Raw genomic sequence first — 19,084 nt, forward strand, 5'->3', positions numbered from 1 at the left:
GGTTCTGGGTATAATATGACTCATTATGTACTTTCTACGAACCGATGCGGCAGAAATGATCTACAATGTCTTAAGAAATAATGAAACGAAAGTAAGACCTGTCACGTGCCCAAGAAAAGTTAACTTTGTTGTGTCTGCCTCCTTGCGTAGGTTGACATCTTCGTCCTGTAAATTTGTCTGCCGCTTGCTGAAAAACAAAATGCCATTCGCACTGCGTCATGTGTGGATCTTTCCATATAAGGGCAAAAACAAGATCACTTCTTCAGACTAATCGCGATATCAACTCTGACATTCATGCATCTCTGATAGGTACAGACTGCTCAAACGTTGTTTGTCAGTGCAGTGCAAATGTACGAGCAAGCACAGCCGGTCCGGTCCCCTGTTGTGGGGCCCGGCAACAGTCAAACCAGCGGCCCACAGGCCCAAGCACCTTCTGTCCACCAGAGTGGTCTGCACGGGCGTGCCCGCCATGGCAACGCCGCTTATCACAAGCGGCAGAAAGGGCTGGAAACGTCTTCAGACACGTACGAAGATGCCGAGACCGTAAATCTGTCACCGCCGTTTCGCGAGGCGCGGCTGCAGCGGGCTGGGTTACGGGGAGATTCGCCCATGGAGGCGGCTGATGACAGAAACATCAGGCGTCATGTCAATTCACCTGACGCAATGGACACGTCTACAGGTAGCCAAAGTTATAGCTTATTTTTTGTCTTTATTTCTGTATAAGTTATATTGCAACCTAAATATATTAATACGTGTATTTGAGTATGTTGTCACCCTTTTGTATTTTGAAAATAAAACTTTCATGTACTAGTACGCTCAGTGTTGGAACAATCAATTATGTACAGTATTTGCTCCACCAAAATATGACATTCTTGACGACCCTGGACATGTAATTATGTCATCATGTGATAAATTTAAGAATAGCCCGCAATATGTTTCAGACAACACGTATCCGAGTGAAACAAACGGCCGCCGTGGTCTCCGTGACTTTGTTCGCCCCTACCGCGGCTGCATTACTCGCATTACTGCTGTGGTGGCAACCTGGGTCATCTTGGGACTCGTCGTAATGGTGTTCAAAGTTAAAGAGGTATGTGTTATCTCCACCTACCGGATGAGGTTTTGATAGCGTGTTGACTAACTTTGTTAGTTACATCATACTAATTATGCGTATCTTGAGCTATTTTGCGCAATCAATGAGGGGGAAATTATCTGCAAATTGCATTCACCGGTACCTGTGGTAGGACATTCAAACAAGTGACATGTAACTAAGAAAGGGAGGAACATAAATAGATATTAATCTATTGTCTGCGAAAATGCTAAAACACCAGAGTCACAGGTAATTGGACAGGACAGGATTGTCATACTTGCGACATTTGCAAGTTAAGTAAAGTCGATTATTATTAAGTAAATCATGCAAATCAGGGCACCATTTGCTTAGTAGGATAGGTAGGATAAATCAACCTAATTTGGCAATGTCAGACATACAGCCTTTGGGCAACTTGCAAGATTTAGTTAGAGGAAAATCGACTGATCTGGTTCATGCAAATAGGGATATAAACATATTCAATTCAACTCACATAAAAATAAAAACTGAAAAAAAAATGTTACTCTTTAGATTAAACAAAACCTTTAGTAAATAACTTGGCAATCTTGGACACCAATTCTACCGGTAGAAATAGACTAAGGTCGCGAACAGGCTTCTAGGAATGTGCTGTGATCTCTTCTGGAAGATTTTTGTGATTCTGCAATCTCTTCTTCGACATATTCATCAATTTCAATATACGTATTCCTTCCATTTCGAAAGGTGCAACCTACAGTCCAGCCTTCGGTATCCTAAGATTTTTTGTCACTGTTGTATCTTTTAGGATATGTCCCAGCTGTCTGACACTGTCGACGCCTTGAAACGCAACATGGACGGAATATCGCAGCTGTCCGACACTGTGGACACTCTGAAACGCAACATGGACGGACTATCCCGACTGGCGGACACTGTCGACGCCATGAAACGCGACATGGACGGACTATCCCGACTGTCCGACACTGTCGACGCCTTGAAACGCGACATGGACGGACTATCCCGACTGTCCGACACTGTCGACGCCTTGAAACGCGACATGGACAACGAGCGGAACCGGACACCTACCCGGATGAAGTGTGTTGGAGAGACAGGTAAACAATCTTTTTAGCACAATTGACTTTGGATAAGAAAAGTAAAAATAATTTCTGTACCAGAATTCAATAATTCCCATGCCATGAGGTTGGGGTGATCCTCCGCCCAGGAGGTGCGGGCGGTCGCTCAGTCAAGGGGTTGAGGCTCGAAGACAATTTCCCGGGCAACGATATGTGGGCGATTGCTCGAGCCAATAGTTAATGGCGATAGCCCGGGCAAAGGGTTAAGGGAAATAGTGCCGACCGGGACTTGGAGGCTAGAAATTGAGGGCGATTGGCCTGGCCATAAATTGATGCAATTAGGGCTGTACGAGCAACCTCCATGCAATAGGGGCTGTACTACTCACCTCCATGGAGCTAGCTCCATGGAGCTAGCTCCATGGAGCACGGCGGTCTGTCACTACGGTATTCTTTCCCATTGCTAGGCGCGTTCTAAAAGGTATCGGATTACAAGACGCTACTTGGGCCGAGTTTGGCCTACCAGTAAAACGCTTGAAAATAAACAAAAAGGATTTAATGGTAAATTTCGTCAAATTAAAATGAAATTATTGCCTTAACATCCTTTCAATATTAGCTGTTTATGTTAAATCATTGAGTTTTCAAAATTTCGCTCCGAAAGACGATTTTTTTCGGATTTCCGACCACAAGTCATGTCATGTTTTTAGGCAAACATCGTTTTAACCTGGCAACGTATATTACCCCAGATTCCCGATTTTTATATTTTTCGACGACTAGGAATAAGATCAAAAATCGTGTTTTAGGGATTTTTTAATTTCTGATTTTAAGTCTAGTTTTTGTCGACATATTGGTGAAAAAATGATTTTTCTTTACATTTTTCGCACTAAATTACCCATAATTCAAAATTGAGGCCATTTTTAAAAAATCCCTAAAACACGATTTTCGGGACAACCGTAACGGTCATTTTGAGCCGTGAATGGGGTATGCTAGACTTTCCATGCTTGCAGGTTAAAACGAGTTTTGCAGACATGTCATGTCGACCAAAAGTCTGCATTGTGTTATTCATACTGGCGTAAAGAATCATTACAGTATTCAAGGTCACCCAAGGATACGACAGTAGCTTCGCTACATGTTACATGTCCACACAAAAATGATAGCGGACATGTACTGTCCTGGAAACTGTTTTTATCTAAAGAAAAGTGTTGTTTTTTATCTGTTGCACGGCACGGAGGCAGAAAGTCTTGTTTTGCCGCTTTATTGTAAATGACCGCAGGTGACCCCGAAATAGAACGCGGGTTCGATTCGAATTGCCCAGATCGAACACGATCGAACACAGTTCGGGTTCTATGGCATGTGGGAACTTTGCAACCCAGATTTTACCACCGTGGAGGTAAGTACTTCAGCCCTGAGGCAGATTTTTTCCAGCTCCATGGAGCTAGCTCTACGCACTATGAATGCATATGCCTGGTTCACGTCACCTTCAAGAAAAATGCATATACATGGTTCACGAAAACAAACCAGCGCTATAAATGTCTTGAGAAATAAACAGCCCCGTGCACAAAGAACACACATGGTTCACGTCACCTACAATGAAGAAATCATGCTCTAGAATATATCGTGTTTAAACTTGATACGGCCCCACGCACTGAGAACGATACATGTACACACAGTGCCGGTCTTCTCAGAGGCTGTTTTGCCCACAGACCTAGCTCCACGCACTATGAATGCATATACATGTTTCACGTCACCTTCAAGATAAATACATAAACGTGCTTCGCGTTGCCTTCAAAAAATACCACGCTCCAGAAAATGGTTATATCGGTGTATTATCATTTGCAAATCTTGGATAATCGTTTTTGGTGGTGTTCTATGCGGCCCCAAACACTGAGAAGAACGACACATGTACACACAGTGCCGGTCTTGTCGAGGCTATTTTGCTAGCTCCACGCACTTTGAATGCATATACATGTTTCACGTCACCTTTAAGATAAATACATAAACGTGCTTCCCGTTGCCTTCAAAAAATACCACGCTCCAGAAAATGGTTAGATCGGTGTAATAATTGTTATTTGTAAATCTTGGATAATCGTGTTTGGTGGTGTTCTATGCGGCCCGTTGCCTTCAAAAAATACCACGCTCCAGAAAATGGTTAGATCGGTGTAATAATTGTTATTTGTAAATCTTGGATAATCGTGTTTGGTGGTGTTCTATGCGGCCCCACACACTGAGAACGATACATGTACACACAGTGCCGGTCTTGTCGAGGCTGTTTTGCTAGCTACACGCACTTTGAATGCATATACATGTTTCACGTCACCTTCAAGATAAATACATAAACGTGCTTCCCGTTGCCTTAAAAAAATACTAGTTATGTTACGGCAAGGCTGTCCTTGTGTATTGATTGACTATATACACTATACTAAATTTCGTGACGCAAACCATGTGTTGGAATTCATACTGCGTTTATTTGAGCTCTCCAGTTTAAAAGTTGTCGGGACCTCATCCTGACCACGATATCGATGTCACCTAATGACCTATGTCAACGATTGGTACAGAGATGCGATTTTCTGCAATCTATCGTGGCTCAGCTTGCGAACAATGGTGGTGTTCATTTTAGAACTGACAATACGATAATACAATAAGAAAACATGATATCGAAAGGAAAAAGGCCTGTTGAGGCCATTGACATTGTGAAATATAGAATTTTCAGTATTCACGGCGTTGGTTTCCATTACGCCTTCTTTAGTTGACAAATAATGAACGGTCCCCGGGCCCACAAACAAAGGGGACAAGCGACAGATAATGAACGGTCCTCGGGCCCAAAAACAAAGGGGACAAGCGACACTAATTAATAACAGGCTATTTTCAGTGTTTGTCTTTAGAGAGAATTCATTTAAGCGCAAAGGCGGGATTTGAGCTCTGCTAAATCAAGGAGGCTATCCCTTTGGCCGAGGAGGTTTAACTTCATTGTTTTGGTTAAATCCCGACAACGAAAGCAATACGTCACCTAATGACATTTGTCAACTGCTTAGGGTCGATTGGCACGGAAGTGCTAATTCCTTCACTGCTTTCGTGTCTCAGCTTGCAGTGTTCGTTTCTTATATCTAAACAGGATATCGAAAAAAGGGGGGAATTTCCACTGTTCACAGCGTTATTCTGTATTCATTTTTTTCAGTACAAACGGACACATAAGTGTAAAACCTTTGTCTAGACGGACACAATTAGAGTTGTTTACGACCTTCCTGTCATAAAATAATCTGTTAAAACATCTCTTTTGTATCCTTTATTCACCGTATTTCACACGCACATGGTGACGCGGTTTCTGATATTGACAACGCGAAGAACACGATGCAGCTACAGGCCGGATGGGTATCGGAAAAGATCAAAGAACAATTTCCCAGAAAACATTTTTCCATTCCTACATAATGGTCTAGCATAACATAAAAAAAGCACCCTCTGCTGAAGTAAAACATGAAGTCTACATGTGAACTGCCCACACAAGCATGTGGATGACATTTTTACATTTTACGATTTCGGCGGTTCCGCAACAACAAAAATTTTGCAACATTTCACCAATGTGTGATGTGGGCCCCCCATTCCATCTTGAAGTTGACGTGAAACATGTATATGCATTCAAAGTGCGTGGAGCTAGCAAAACAGCCTCGACAAGACCGGCACTGTGTCAGTGTGTGTACATGTATCGTTCTCAGTGTGTGGGGCCGCATAGAACACCACCAAACACGATTATCCAAGATTTACAAATAACAATACACCGATCTAACCATATCCTGGAGCGTGGTATTTTTTGAAGGCAACGGGAAGCACGTTTATGCATTTATCTTGAAGGTGATGTGAAACATGTATATGCATTCAAAGTGCGTGGAGCTAGCAAAATAGCCTCGACAAGACCGGCACTGTGTGTACATGTATCGTTCTCAGTTTGTGGGGCCGCATAGAACACCACCAAAAAACGATTATCCAAGATTTACAAATAACAATACACCGATCTAACCATTTTCTGGAGCGTGGCATTTTTTTAAGGCAACGGGAAGCACGTTTATGCATTTATCTTGAAGGTGATGTGAAACATGTATATGCATTCAAAGTGCGTGGAGCTAGCAAAACAGCCTCGACAAGACCGGCACTGTGTGTACATGTATCGTTCTCAGTTTGTGGGGCCGCATAGAACACCACCAAAAACGATTATCCAAGATTTACAAATAACAATACACCGATCTAACCATTTTCTGGAGCGTGGTATTTTTTGAAGGCAACGGAAAGCACGTTTATGTATTTATCTTGAAGGTGACGTGAAACATGTATATGCATTCATAGTGCGTGGAGCTAGCTCTGTGGGCAAAACAGCCTCTGAGAAGACCGGCACTGTGTGTACATGTATCGTTCTCAGTGCGTGGGGCCGTATCAAGTTTAAACACGATATATTCTAGAGCATGATTTCTTCATTGTAGGTGACGTGGACCATGTTCTTTGTGCACGGGGCTGTTTATTTCTCAAGACATTTATAGCGCTGGTTTGTTTTCTTGAAGTGACGTGAACCATGTATATGCATTTTTCTTGAATGTGACGTGAACCAGGCATATGCATTCATAGTGCGTAGAGCTAGCTCCATGGAGCTGGAAAAAATCTGCCTCAGGGCTGAAGTACTTACCTCCATGGAGCTAGTTCCATGGAGGTGAGTAGTACAGCCCCTATTGCATAGAGGCGATTAGTACAGCCCCTATTGTTTTTACCTCCATGAAAAATGGAGGTATTGTTTTTGGCGTGTCTGTCTGTATGTATGTATGTATGTCTGTCTGTCTGTCTGTGTGTCTGTCTGTCTGTGTTTCCGCAACTTTGTGGTCAGCATAACTTCAGAACGCTTTTATGGATTATGATGATATTTGGTGTGTTGGTAAGTCTTAGGAAGACAAACGTCAAGGTCAAATATGGGCCTCCTGGTGGATGACCTTGGTACTGCAGCAGAACTTCCGGTTTTTGTATCTTTTGTCCTGAACATGCTATGGTCTTGATGTTTTGGTGACAGATTGCTTTTCCTGTCAGGAATAAGTGGTGTGAGTTTGGTCCCCCTAGCAGCTTGTTCTGGAACTGCAGGGCACTTTCTGGCGAAATGTTTAAAAGCCAATAAGTCAAGATAGGAACAACATATTTTCATAATTTTTGGTGTGTAGGTAGCTGAGAGAGAGATGCACATGATTAAATGCAAATTATGCAAATGAGAACTTTATTTGCATAATTAATGAGGAAATTCTTTAATTACAGTGTTTTACATTATACTACTTTCATACATGTAATGTATGTAACCTATGGCAGGCAGAACATCAACAGATACTAATTATGCAAATGATGACCTAATTTACATAATTTATGCAAACATTCTATGATTTCTTAATGGTGAATGATGGGAATGTCATACTTGGAACATCTGTAAGTTAATCAAAGTTCACATACATCACGATGCATATATCATGTTAATGCGGAGGTAATTTGCATAATTAAAGAGGAAATTTACATTTACATATCAAGCCCATATTTCATGGAGGTATGAAATCTCGGAATTCTTGTTTCTGTTTTTTCTTGAAGGTGACGTGAACCATGTATATGCATTTTTCTTGAAGGTGACGTGAACCACGTATATGCATTAATAGTGCGTAGAGCTAGCTCCATGGAGCTGGAAATTAATCTGCCGCAGGGCTGTACTACTCACCTCCATGGAGCTGGCTCCGTGGAGCTAGCTCCATGGAGGTAAGTACTACAGCCCCTTCTCCCTCCATGGAGGAGCTCTACAGAGTTCTTTTGTGGCTTTTTTGTCATAAAATTATGCGGAGAGGACAGAAATTACTCATTAGCTAAGAAAACGTCTGGTAACAGGTCTACAAATAACGTAATGTTTTCATCGGTGTAAATGTCAACGGTCGCATGGCACAGGTAAAACTTATTCAAAGAAAATTGTGGTTTAATGCATAATATTTTTTTTGTTTCTTGAAATGTATCATGTATCCTAAGATGCACAATACAACTTGCTACCTTGTTCAAATAGTAATTTATCGTCTTTAACCTTGACAATATAATGTATTCCTAATGATATATGTACAGAAAGTACTGATAATGCTGCAGCATAAAAGAAACGCACAATCAAAACGAAACAAATTTTACTCATTTTAGGAAACAAATTTTACTCATTTTAGGAGGGCCTGCATGCCCTTTTTCGTAATAGTAAATCAGACCTTTTTAGTCTTCGTTACCAGTAGGCAGGCTAGACTCCCCAAAAATCAATTTAATTCGTAATAGTACATTAGCCAGTTCTGCGTAATCAGCTGAGACTTTTAATTTAAATTAAGAATGTAATTCGTAGACGGCGGAAACAATTTTGCGTAATTCTTTATCACTGCCCCCACCCCCATGCAGGCCCTCTTTCAGGTATCCGACTTGTTGGCGGAAGTTGCCCCAATGAAGGCAGAGTTGAGGTGTTCTATAACGGGCAATGGGGGACGGTCTGTGACGATGGATGGGAGCTGAATGACGCTCACGTGGTCTGCCGTCAGCTGGGATATCCCTCTGCAACAGCAGCTCGTAAAGAAGCAGCATTCGGGCTGGGGTTTGGAAAGATCTGGCTGGACGATGTAGCCTGTCGTGGTTCTGAGAATACCATTACTGACTGTGGGCATAACGGATGGGGGTCAGGGAACTGTGGCCATAGCGAAGATGCAGGAGTTGTTTGTAAATGTGCCATATGCCGTAATTAACCTGTATCTATTTGATTGTATTTTTTAACCTTTTTAAACTCAATTAAAGAGGCGAAGTTCCTGGTCCCGTCGGGATGTCTCTGTAGTTCTATTTGAAAGGGAACAAAATATGTCAAGAAGATGATTATGATATTTTAGTTGGTCAATAAAGTTTGCACAACCATGGTGATTGTAAACTAGACCAAGAGTGACATTCTGTTTAACTGAAGTAGACCTACTGGTGATATATTTACAATGGTCCGGAGAGTTGACGATGAAAAGCCGCTATCAAATATGTGTAGCTTGCCCTTAGAATGGGGAGTTCCATAGTCTTTTACCTGTATAGAACTTCTCAGTAGCAACTATTGAAGTGGTGCGTCGGTGAAGGTTAGACATCGAGGTAATAAGATACGCCAAAACAGTTACTCGAGCGACTAGTAACATCCAATACCTTTCGTCAGTGTCACCGGAGAGTTGTCAGAAAAACATGTTGATAAGATTGATTGATAAATTAATAATTTCGTACGTACAGACCTGTTTTTCTGACAACTCTTCGTTGGCGCTGACGAAAGGTAGTGGGTGTTACCTTAAACGTCCAAACCGTTTTTACATTGAATATATGAATGACGACCTTTATTGCACTTTTATGTCCTTACAAGATAAGTACAGGCCATGAATAAACAGGGAAAAAGAATACAAGAAAAAGAATATAATAAGTTACTTAAACTATACAAAGTGTGATGTACTATTTACAGGTTCAACTTTTTTTAGCTTCTTGAGGCAGTTGTAAATGTACGGACATATGGAGCTAATGATACAAGTTTCATAAGGAATGCGGTCATGTCTGCCTTTTTCTATGTGGAGCTTGTTAATCTGAATATATTACGGTTTGTATGTTGATTCTAACTTTGCTAATTAAAAGTGAAAGAAATATATGCCATGTATGCAGCTCTTAGTTGCATGCAAAGTATTGATGTATGTATCTATTTATCATTTTGTTGGCAAACAGAATTTAACAAAATTCATTGATTTAAGTTTAAGAAACGAGATTTTCAGTTTTTGTTGTTGTTGTAAAATTGTACTTCTTATCAAGATGACACGTCAGTCTTTGCTGATTGGTAAAAATAAAGCCTGCAATGTTGGTCTTTTAATCATCTCAATGCTGTAAACATTTGTACCCTCTTCCTCAACTTCAGTCAAAGTAATCGGGGAGTTTAACAAATGCATTGGTGGGGTATGATGTATTCCTCATATCCTTCTCAATTTGATCTTTCAGTGTACAAATTTCCTGATAAAATTCTTCATCAAATTCAGCTTCTGTATTGTTTCCTGCAAACAGGTCAGCAAAATCCCTGTCCCATTTTTGAAGAATCCTGTTTACATCATGAGTCAGTTTCCCATCATGGTCTATCACTTCCATAGGGATTTTTGTACTTCGCCTAGGTCCTAGTTTATTCAGTTCATTCCAAAATCGCTGTGGGTTACTGGTCTGAAGCCCCTCAAATTCAAACGCTTGCCCCCTCTGGTGTCTACGTTTATAAAAACGAAGCTTCTCGTCAAAAGCATATTGTTTGTCCCTAAAGTTTTTCCTAAGCTCTTCCCTACATCGCTTGTTACCCTGACATCTTGTAAACTGACGTTCTGCCGCCCTCATTTCAGCCCATAACTTATCTAGTTCACCATTCCATAATGGTTTACCAGGGCGATACCGATTCTTATAACGGAATGCATTAATGTTTCCATCATCATCATCAGCAGCACCTGAATTAAATTCATCATGCATAATAACACAAAACGTATCGTACCAGAGGTCAAAATTTCTCAGAGTTCCATGCATAGATTGTAAATAATCTATTAGCATACACAAGTATGTAGCATTTTGCATACCATTATACATGTATTTGTGTTTTGGGGCCTCCTTTGAAACCAGCTATATGTAATATAGTTGATATAACCACCTTGATGTTTTCAAAATAAATAAATAAAAAAATATATATATATATTTTCCTATTGATGAATGGGATATTGTTAATGTAGGCTGTGCCGTAACGAAGTTTGTAATACGAAACGCTTATTTTTAAGGGGGGGTTCGCTACGTGGTAGTCTCCGCGTATCCAAGAACGTTTATTTGCCTGCATAGATATACATGTATACGCGTGGACTATCCAGAAGCGGGCCCAAGCACAGTACTGGATAAAGTACGGTTCTGGGTACAATATGACTCATTATGTACTTTCTACAAATCGATGCGGAAGAAATGACCTACAATGTCTGAAGACATAATGAAACGAAAGTAAGACCTGTCACGTGCCCAAGAAAAGTGAACTTGGATGTGTCTGCCTCCTTGCGTAGGTTGACATCTTCGTCCTGTAAATTTGTCACTTCTTCAGACTAATCGCGAACATCTCTCACATTCATGCATCTCTGATAGGTAAAGACTGCTCAAACGTTGTTTGTCAGTACAGTGCAAATGTACGAGCAAGCAGAGCCGGTCCGGTCCCCTGTTGTGGGGTCCGGCAACAGTCAAACCAGCGGACCACAGGCCAAAGCACCTTCTGCCCACCAGAGTGGTCTGCACGGGCGTGCCCGCCATGGCAACGCCGCTGATCACAAGCGGCAGAAAGGGCTGGAAACGTCTTCAGATACGTACGAAGATGCCGAGACCGTAAATCTGTCACCGCCATTTCGCGAGGCGCGGCTGCAGCGGGCTGGGTTACGGGGAGAACCGCCCATGGAGGGGGCTGATGGCAGGAACATCAGGCGTTATGTCAATTCACCTGACGCAACGGACACGTCTACAGGTAGCCAAAGTTATAGCTTTTTTTTTCTTTGTTTCTGTATAAGTTATATTGCAACCTAAATATATTAAATTATACATGTATTTGAGTATGTTGTCACCCTTTTGTATTTTAAAAATAAAACTTTCATGTACGCTCAATGTTGGAACAATCAATTATGTACAGTATTTGCTCCACCAAAATATGACATTCTTGACGACCCTGGACATGTAATTATGTCATCATGTTGTGACAAATTTAAGAATAGCCCGCAATATGTTTCAGACCACACGTATCCGAGTGAAACAATCGGCCACCGTGGTCTCCGTGACTTTGTTCGCCCCTACCACGGCTGCATTACTCGCATTACTGCTGTGGTACCGGTGGCAACCTTGGTCATCTTGGGACTCGTCGTAGCGGTGTTCAATGTTAAAAAGGTATTTGTCTTCGTCAGCTACCGGGTGTTGTTTTGCGTGTTGATTGACTTAGTCACAGTATACTAACAAGTAGTCATAGGCGACAATTCTCTGAGAGGTTTTATCTTTTGCAGATTGGGAACAGTATAGTGTATGTAAGAAGTATAGTGTGTAAGCACTTCACAACTGGTAAAAACGTATCGTAAAAATTGCTAAATCCCTGGCGCTCATAAACCCCATCCTCCCATGGCAGGGTCAGCGGCTCCGAGTTCCTTCTCCACCACTTACCCCTGCCGTATAAGCCCGCCTTTTCTACTCTGCGACCCCAGGAATATTAATATTCATGAGCTTGCCTTATTTGGCATGACCCCATTTCTAACGGAATTTTTCATCGCCGAGGATAGTCTCGGGGGATTTGAATACAAACTGGAACTTCCCAGCGAGGATGCCCGCCGTATCTCTACTGTCCATCCCGAGGCAAACTGCCGTCAGCCCAAGACCGTTCAAGAACTCACAATGCTCCTTCATTATAGCATTCAGCGGGCTCACAACTAAGACGAACTCCTCTCCAGTCGCGCTCTAACAGCTCTCAGTTGCACAGCTGCTAGCGCGCGACTCTTTCCTGGTTCTTGCGAGTCTTGCTGCGACTGGAAATCCCATGAAACATAGGCTTTTCCCCCCGCCCGTTCGCACACTTAGGAACACGTCCTTTCTACTCATCAAAAACTCCAGAGTGGACTTTTGATGGTCATGAAGGCTCTTCAATCCAAAGAACTCGCAAAAGTTCTCTTCCCCAGACGACGCCATGTTTGTTTTTATTTGTCACTGAAGAGCCGATGAAAGAACCGACATTATTGGTTCCGATAGCTAGCGCAGCTCATAAATATGTAATGTAAAGTGCGTTGAAGATTTTCCCTGTGATACGTGATTGGCTGGGAGCGTGTCCCTGGAATCGGGTCGCAGAGTAGAAAAGGCGGGCTTATACGGCAGGGGTAAGTGGTGGAGAAGGAACTCGGAGCCGCTGACCCTGCCATGGGAGGATGATAAACCCCCGGCCGGGAGTTTGTACAGATACAGGCTTGAAACTCCCCCCCCCCCATACATAAACAATGTGAGACGCGCGTCTGTTTCTTAGTATTGTAAGATTGTAGTATTGCCGGCACACCAAACGTCTGCTATATGGGATACGACCAGACTCGCTATTCAAAAACATAGGCCATACCGATTTGCCTCAAAAATGTAGAGGTGCATTTGAAATATTACATTGACCGCGAAAGCTGCTACAGTAAAAATGAATACACGTGTATCATCAAGGGCGTGCCCGGGGACGACGTATAAAATTACATTTATGTGGTTTTATTTTATGTAATTTTACATGCCGATTGAACAAAGGCAACCCTGTGATCTGGCTGCGAACACGGAAAACCACCTCCTGCCGCAATTATGCATATCTTGAGCTAATTTGCGCAATCGATGAGAAAATAATTACATGTATAACTAAGAAAGGAAGGAACATGTTAGATAGATATTAATTATGCGAATGAAGGCAATATTTACAAAAATGCTAAAATACCAAAGTCAGTGGTTAATGGCAGGATTTTCATACTTGCGACGTTAAGTAAAGTTTAATATTATCATAAGTAAATCATGCAAATCTGGGCACAATTTGTATAATTTATCAGAGCAGGATAAATCAACCTAATTTGGCAATGTCAGACATCCAGCCTTTGGGCAACTTGCAAAATCTAGTTATAGAAAAATCGACTGATTTAGTTAATGAAAATTCAATTCACCCCACACAAAAGCAAAAACCTGACAAAAAATCTCTTTTTTTGGTTAAACAAAACATTTAGTAAATAACTTTGCAATCTTGGACACCGATTCCACCGGTAAAATAGACTGAGGTCGCCATCAGGCTTCTGGGAATGTGTTGTGATCTCTGCCGGCAGATTTTGTGATTCTGCTAGACTGCAATCTCTTCTTCGACATATTCATCAATTTCAATATTCTACTTCGGTATCCTAATATTTTTTTTCACTGTGGTATCTTTTAGGATATGTCCCAGCTGTCTGACACTGTCGACGCCTTGAAACGCAACATTGACGGAATATCGCAGCTGTCCGACATTGTGGACACAGTGAACCGCAACATGGACGGTCTATCTCGACTGTCCGACACTGTCGACGGCTTGAAACGCAACATGGACGGACTATCCCGACTGTCCGACACTGTCGACGCCTTGAAACGCGACATGGACAACGAGCGGAACCGGACAGCTGCCCTGATGAAGTGTGTTTTTGGGACAGGTAAACAATCTTTTTAGTACAATTGACTTTGGATCAGAAAAGTAAAAATTTCCTAACAAGAATTCAATAATTCCCATGCTATAAGGTTTGGGTGATCTTCGGCTCAGGAGGTGCGGGCGAAGCGAAGGCTCAGTCGAGGGGTTGAGGCTCGATCGAAGACAATTCCCTGGGCGTGGGTATGTGGGCGATTGCTCGAGCTAATAGTTAATGGCGATAGCCCGGGCAAAGGGTTAAGGGAAATAGTGCCGACTGGGACTTGGGGACTAGAAATTGTGGGTGATTGGCCTGGCCATAAATTGGTGCAATTAGGACTTTACGAGCAACCTCCATGGAGAAGCTCTGCAGAGTTCTTGTTTGGCTTTTTTTGCTCATAAAATTATGCGGAGAGGACAGAAATGACTCACTAGCTAAAAAAAGGTCTAGTAACCGGTCTACAAATAACGTAAATGTCTTCATCGGTGTAAATGTCAACGGTCGCATGGCACTGGTCAAAATTATTCAAAGGAAATGGTGGTTTAATGCGTAATGATATTTGTTTCTTGGAATGTACCAGGTATTCTATGGTGTACAATATAACATGCTACCTTCTTCAAATAGTAATTTATCGCATTTAACCTTGACAATATAATGTACTCCTAATTACCACAGGAAGTACTGATAATGCTGCAGCATAAAGGAAACGCACTCTATTAAAACGAAAGAGATTTTATTTATTTTAGGAGGGCCTGCATGCCCTTTTTCGTAAACTAAGGCCATGTTGATTTGATTATATGGATGACATCCTCCGGGAGCCCCAAAACTGATGCGCGCGTGCGAATAAAAAAAAAAAAACTTTTGCAAAAAAAATTTCTTTTCATTATGAAATCTACGTGGTCATGAGGGTTAAGCGAATGGCACAGAATATGGTTTGGCGAATAATCTAGTCTTCAAGTTCATTTCTTTACAATTTCGTCTTTTTTCGTTTGATTTTGGCATTCTACGACATTGGTATAGTTTTTATTAATTTTTTGTAACTTATGGTATATTTTTGCTCATTTTGCAACTGTTTTGTACGATTTACAGTATGGTTGAAAACTTTTTTTTTGGAAACGGCCAAAAATTCATGCGCGCGTGGATGTCATCCTTATAATCAAATTAACATGGCCTAAGGCTTAATCAGGCTTTTATAATCTTCGTAACCAGTAGGCAGCCTTCCAAAACATCAATGTAATTCATAATAGTACATTAGCCACAAATCGAAAAGTCGTAATCAGCTCTGAGATTTTAAATGTAATTCGTTTTGGCGGAGAAGTTTTGCGTAATTCGTAATCACTACACTCCCTCCCTCCCATGCAGGCCCTTTTTCAGGTATCCGACTTGTTGGCGGAAGTTCCTCCAATGAAGGCAGAGTGGAGGTGTTCCATGACGGACAATGGGGGACGGTCTGTGACGATTATTGGGAGCTGAATGACGCTCACGTGGTCTGTCGTCAGCTGGGATATCCCTCTGCAACAGAAGCTCGTGCACAAGCAGCATTCGGGCAGGGGTCTGGGCCGATCTGGCTGGACAATGTAGCCTGTCGTGGTTCTGAGAAGACTATTACTGACTGTGTGCATAGAGGATGGGGGTTAGAGGACTGTCAACACGGAGAAGATGCGGGAGTTGTTTGTAAATGTGGCATATGATGTAATTAACGTGTATCTATTTGATTGTATTTTTAAGATTTTCAAACTCCATCAAAGAGGTTCCTGGTCCCGTCGGGATGTCTCTGTAGGTCTGTTTGCAAGTGAACTAAATATGTCAAGAAGATGATCATAATAATTAGTTGGTCATTAAAGACTGCACAACCACGGTGTTTGTAAACTAGACCGAGAGTGACATTCTGTTTAACTGAATTAGACCTGCTTGTGATATATTTACAATGGTCCGGAAAGGTGACGATGAAAAGCCGCTATCAAATATGCGTAGCTTGCCCTTAGAATGTGGAGTTCCATAGTCTTTTACCTGTATAGAACTTCTCAGTAGCAACTATTGAAGTGGTACGTCGGTGAAGGTTAGACATCGAGGTAATAAGATACGCCAAAACAGTTACTCGAGCAACTAGTAACATCCAATACCTTTCGTCAGTGATATCGGAAAGTTGTCAGAAAAGTCAGGTTAATGAGATTGATTGATAAATCAATAGTTTCGTACGTACAGACCTGTTTTTCTGACAACTCTTCGTTGGCGCTGACGAAAGGTAGTGGGTGCTACCTGAAACGTCCAAACCGTTTCTACATTGAATATATGAATGAAGACCTTTATTGTACTTTTATGTCCTTACAAGATAAGTACAGGTCATTAATAAACAGGGAAGAAGAATACAATAAAAAGAATATAATAAGTTACTTAAACTATACATAGTGTGAACCACTATTTACAGGTTCAACTTTTTTTAGCTTCTTGAGGCAGTTGTAAATGTACGGACATATGGAGCTAATGATACAAGTTTCATAAGGAATGCGATCATGTCTGCCTTTTTCTATGTGGAGTTTGTTAATCTAAATGTATTACGGTTTGTATGTTGATTCTAACTTTGCTAATTAAAAGTGAAAGAAATATATGCCATGTATACAGCTCTTAGTTGCATGCAAAGTATTGATGTATGTATCTATTTATCATTTTGTTGGCAAACAGAATTTCACCTATGCTAATGATGCCACACACAACAGGTTGCTGGCAGGCATATTTAACAAAATTCATTGATTTAAGTTTAAGAAATGAGATTTTCAGTTTTTGGCCACTTCTAGGCATAGAGCTAGAGGTATAGAACTGTAACAGCAACTTTTCTCCCTGAGTCAGAAACTTCATGATAATTAGTTGGTTATTAAAGATCGTACAACCATAGTGTTTGTAAACTAGACCAAGAGTGATATTCTGTTTAACTGAAGTAGACATACTGATGTTATATTAACAGTGGCCCGGAGAGGTGACGAATATGGGTAGCTTACCCTTAGAATGTGGAGTTCCATAGTCTTTCCGTACCTCTGTATAGAACTTTCTCAGTAGCAACTATTGAAGTGGTACGTCGGTGAAGGTTTGACATTGAGGTAATAGGATACGCCAAAACAGTTACTCGAGCGACTAATAACATCCAATACCTTTCGTCACTGACACCGGAGTGTTGTCAGAAAAACAGGTTGATAAGATTGATTGAAAAATTAATAATTTCGTACGTACAGACCTGTTTTTCTGACAACTCTTCGTTGACGGAGGGTAGTGGGTGCTACCTGAAACGTCCAAACCGCTTCTATAATATATGAATAAAGACATTTATTGTACGTTTATATCCTTACAAGATAAGTACAGGTCATGAATAAACAGGGAAAAAGAATACAAGAAAAAAAATATAATAAGTTACTTAAACTATACATAGTGTGATGTACTATTTACAGGTTCAACTTTTTTTAGCTTCTTGAGGCAGTTGTAAATGTACGGACATATGGAGCTAATGATACAAGTTTCATAAGGAATGCGGTCATGTCTGCCTTTTTATATGTGGAGCTTGTTAATCTGAATATATTACGGTTTGTATGTTAATTCTAACTTTGCTAATTAAAAGTGAAAGAAATATATGCCATGTATACAGCTCTTAGTTGCATGCAAAGTATTGATGTATGTATCTATTTATCATTTTGTTGGCAAACAGAATTTAACAAAATTCTTTGATTTAAGTTTAAGAAACGAGATTTTCAGTTTTTGTTGTTGTTGTAAAATTGTACTTCTTATCAAGATGTCACGTCAGTCTTTGCTGATTGGTAAAAATAAAGCCTGCAATGTTGGTCTTTTAATCATCTCAATGCTGTAAACATTTGTACACTCTTCCTCAACTTCAGTCAAAGTAATCGGGGAGTTTAAAAAATGCATTGGTGGGGTATGATGTATTCCTCATATCCTTCTCAATTTGATTTTTCAGTGTACAAATTTCCTGATAAAATTCTTCAGCAAATTCAGCTTCTGTATTGTTTCCTGCAAACAGGTCAGCAAAATCCCTGTCCCATTTTTGAAGAATCCTGTTTACATCATGAGTCAGTTTCCCATCATGGTCTATCACTTCCATAGGGATTTTTGTACTTCGCCTAGGTCCTAGTTTATTCAGTTCATTCCAAAATCGCTGTGGGTTACTGGTCTGAAGCCCCTCAAATTCAAGCGCTTGCCCCCTCTGGTGTCTACGTTTATAAAAACGAAGCTTCTTGTCAAAAGCAAATTGCTTCTCCCTAAAGTTTTTCCTAAGCTCTTCCCTAAATCGCTTGTTACCCTGACATCTTGTAAACTGACGTTCTGCCGCCCTCATTTCAGCCCATAACTTATCCAGTTCACCATTCCATAATGGTTTACCAGGGCGATACCGATTCTTATAACGGAATGCATTAATGTTTCCATCATCATCATTAGCAGCACCTGAACTAAATTCATCATGCATAATAACACAAAACGTATCGTACCTGAGGTCAAAATTTCTCAGAGTTCCATGCATAGATTGTAAATAATCTATTAGCATACACAAGTATGTAGCATTTTGCATACCATTATACATGCATTTGTGTTTTGGGGCCTCCTTTGAAACCAGCTATATGTAATATAGTTGATATAACTACCTTGATGTTTTCAAAATAAATAATATATATATATATATATATATATATATATATATATATATATATATATATATATATATATATATATATATATATATA

General features: G+C 40.8%; 3 protein-coding genes across 3 annotated transcripts in view; all 3 read left to right on the forward strand.

Moving 5' to 3' along the window:
- Window positions 1–348: 348 nt before the first annotated feature.
- LOC109464335 lies at window positions 349–8,891 on the forward strand. The gene is made up of 4 exons (XM_019761283.1): window positions 349–679; window positions 942–1,087; window positions 1,866–2,169; window positions 8,554–8,891. Exons 1-4 carry the CDS (start codon window positions 349–351, stop codon window positions 8,889–8,891), a joined length of 1,119 nt encoding a protein of 372 aa, XP_019616842.1.
- Window positions 8,892–11,340: 2,449 nt separating this feature from the next.
- Window positions 11,341–12,364, forward strand: LOC109464336. Its single transcript, XM_019761284.1, has 3 exons — window positions 11,341–11,671; window positions 11,933–12,084; window positions 12,317–12,364. Exons 1-3 carry the CDS (start codon window positions 11,341–11,343, stop codon window positions 12,362–12,364), a joined length of 531 nt encoding a protein of 176 aa, XP_019616843.1.
- Window positions 12,365–14,119: 1,755 nt separating this feature from the next.
- Window positions 14,120–19,084, forward strand: part of LOC109464337 (signaling mucin MSB2-like) — a 10,246-nt gene continuing 5,281 nt past the window's right edge. Inside the window, exon 1 of the mRNA XM_019761285.1 lies at window positions 14,120–14,320. Coding sequence (XP_019616844.1) covers window positions 14,120–14,320 — 201 coding nt within the window. The remainder of the gene's footprint in view (window positions 14,321–19,084) is intronic.

The sequence above is a fragment of the Branchiostoma belcheri genome, unplaced genomic scaffold (assembly GCF_001625305.1).
Source record: "Branchiostoma belcheri isolate BF01 breed outbred unplaced genomic scaffold, Haploidv18h27 scaffold137, whole genome shotgun sequence".
Classification (NCBI taxonomy): Eukaryota; Metazoa; Chordata; class Leptocardii; order Amphioxiformes; family Branchiostomatidae; genus Branchiostoma; species Branchiostoma belcheri.

Excerpts from the sequence above, each read along its gene's own strand:
- LOC109464335 (XM_019761283.1), top strand. The coding sequence starts at position 349 with ATGTACGAGCAAGCACAGCCGGTCCGGTCCCCTGTTGTGGGGCCCGGC. Across the intron at positions 680-941 it reads CGCAATGGACACGTCTACAG|ACAACACGTATCCGAGTGAA; the intron begins GTAGCCAAAGTT and ends AATATGTTTCAG. Across the intron at positions 1,088-1,865 it reads TGGTGTTCAAAGTTAAAGAG|GATATGTCCCAGCTGTCTGA; the intron begins GTATGTGTTATC and ends TGTATCTTTTAG.
- LOC109464336 (XM_019761284.1), top strand. The coding sequence starts at position 11,341 with ATGTACGAGCAAGCAGAGCCGGTCCGGTCCCCTGTTGTGGGGTCCGGC. Across the intron at positions 11,672-11,932 it reads CGCAACGGACACGTCTACAG|ACCACACGTATCCGAGTGAA; the intron begins GTAGCCAAAGTT and ends AATATGTTTCAG. Across the intron at positions 12,085-12,316 it reads CGGTGTTCAATGTTAAAAAG|GGTCAGCGGCTCCGAGTTCC; the intron begins GTATTTGTCTTC and ends CTCCCATGGCAG.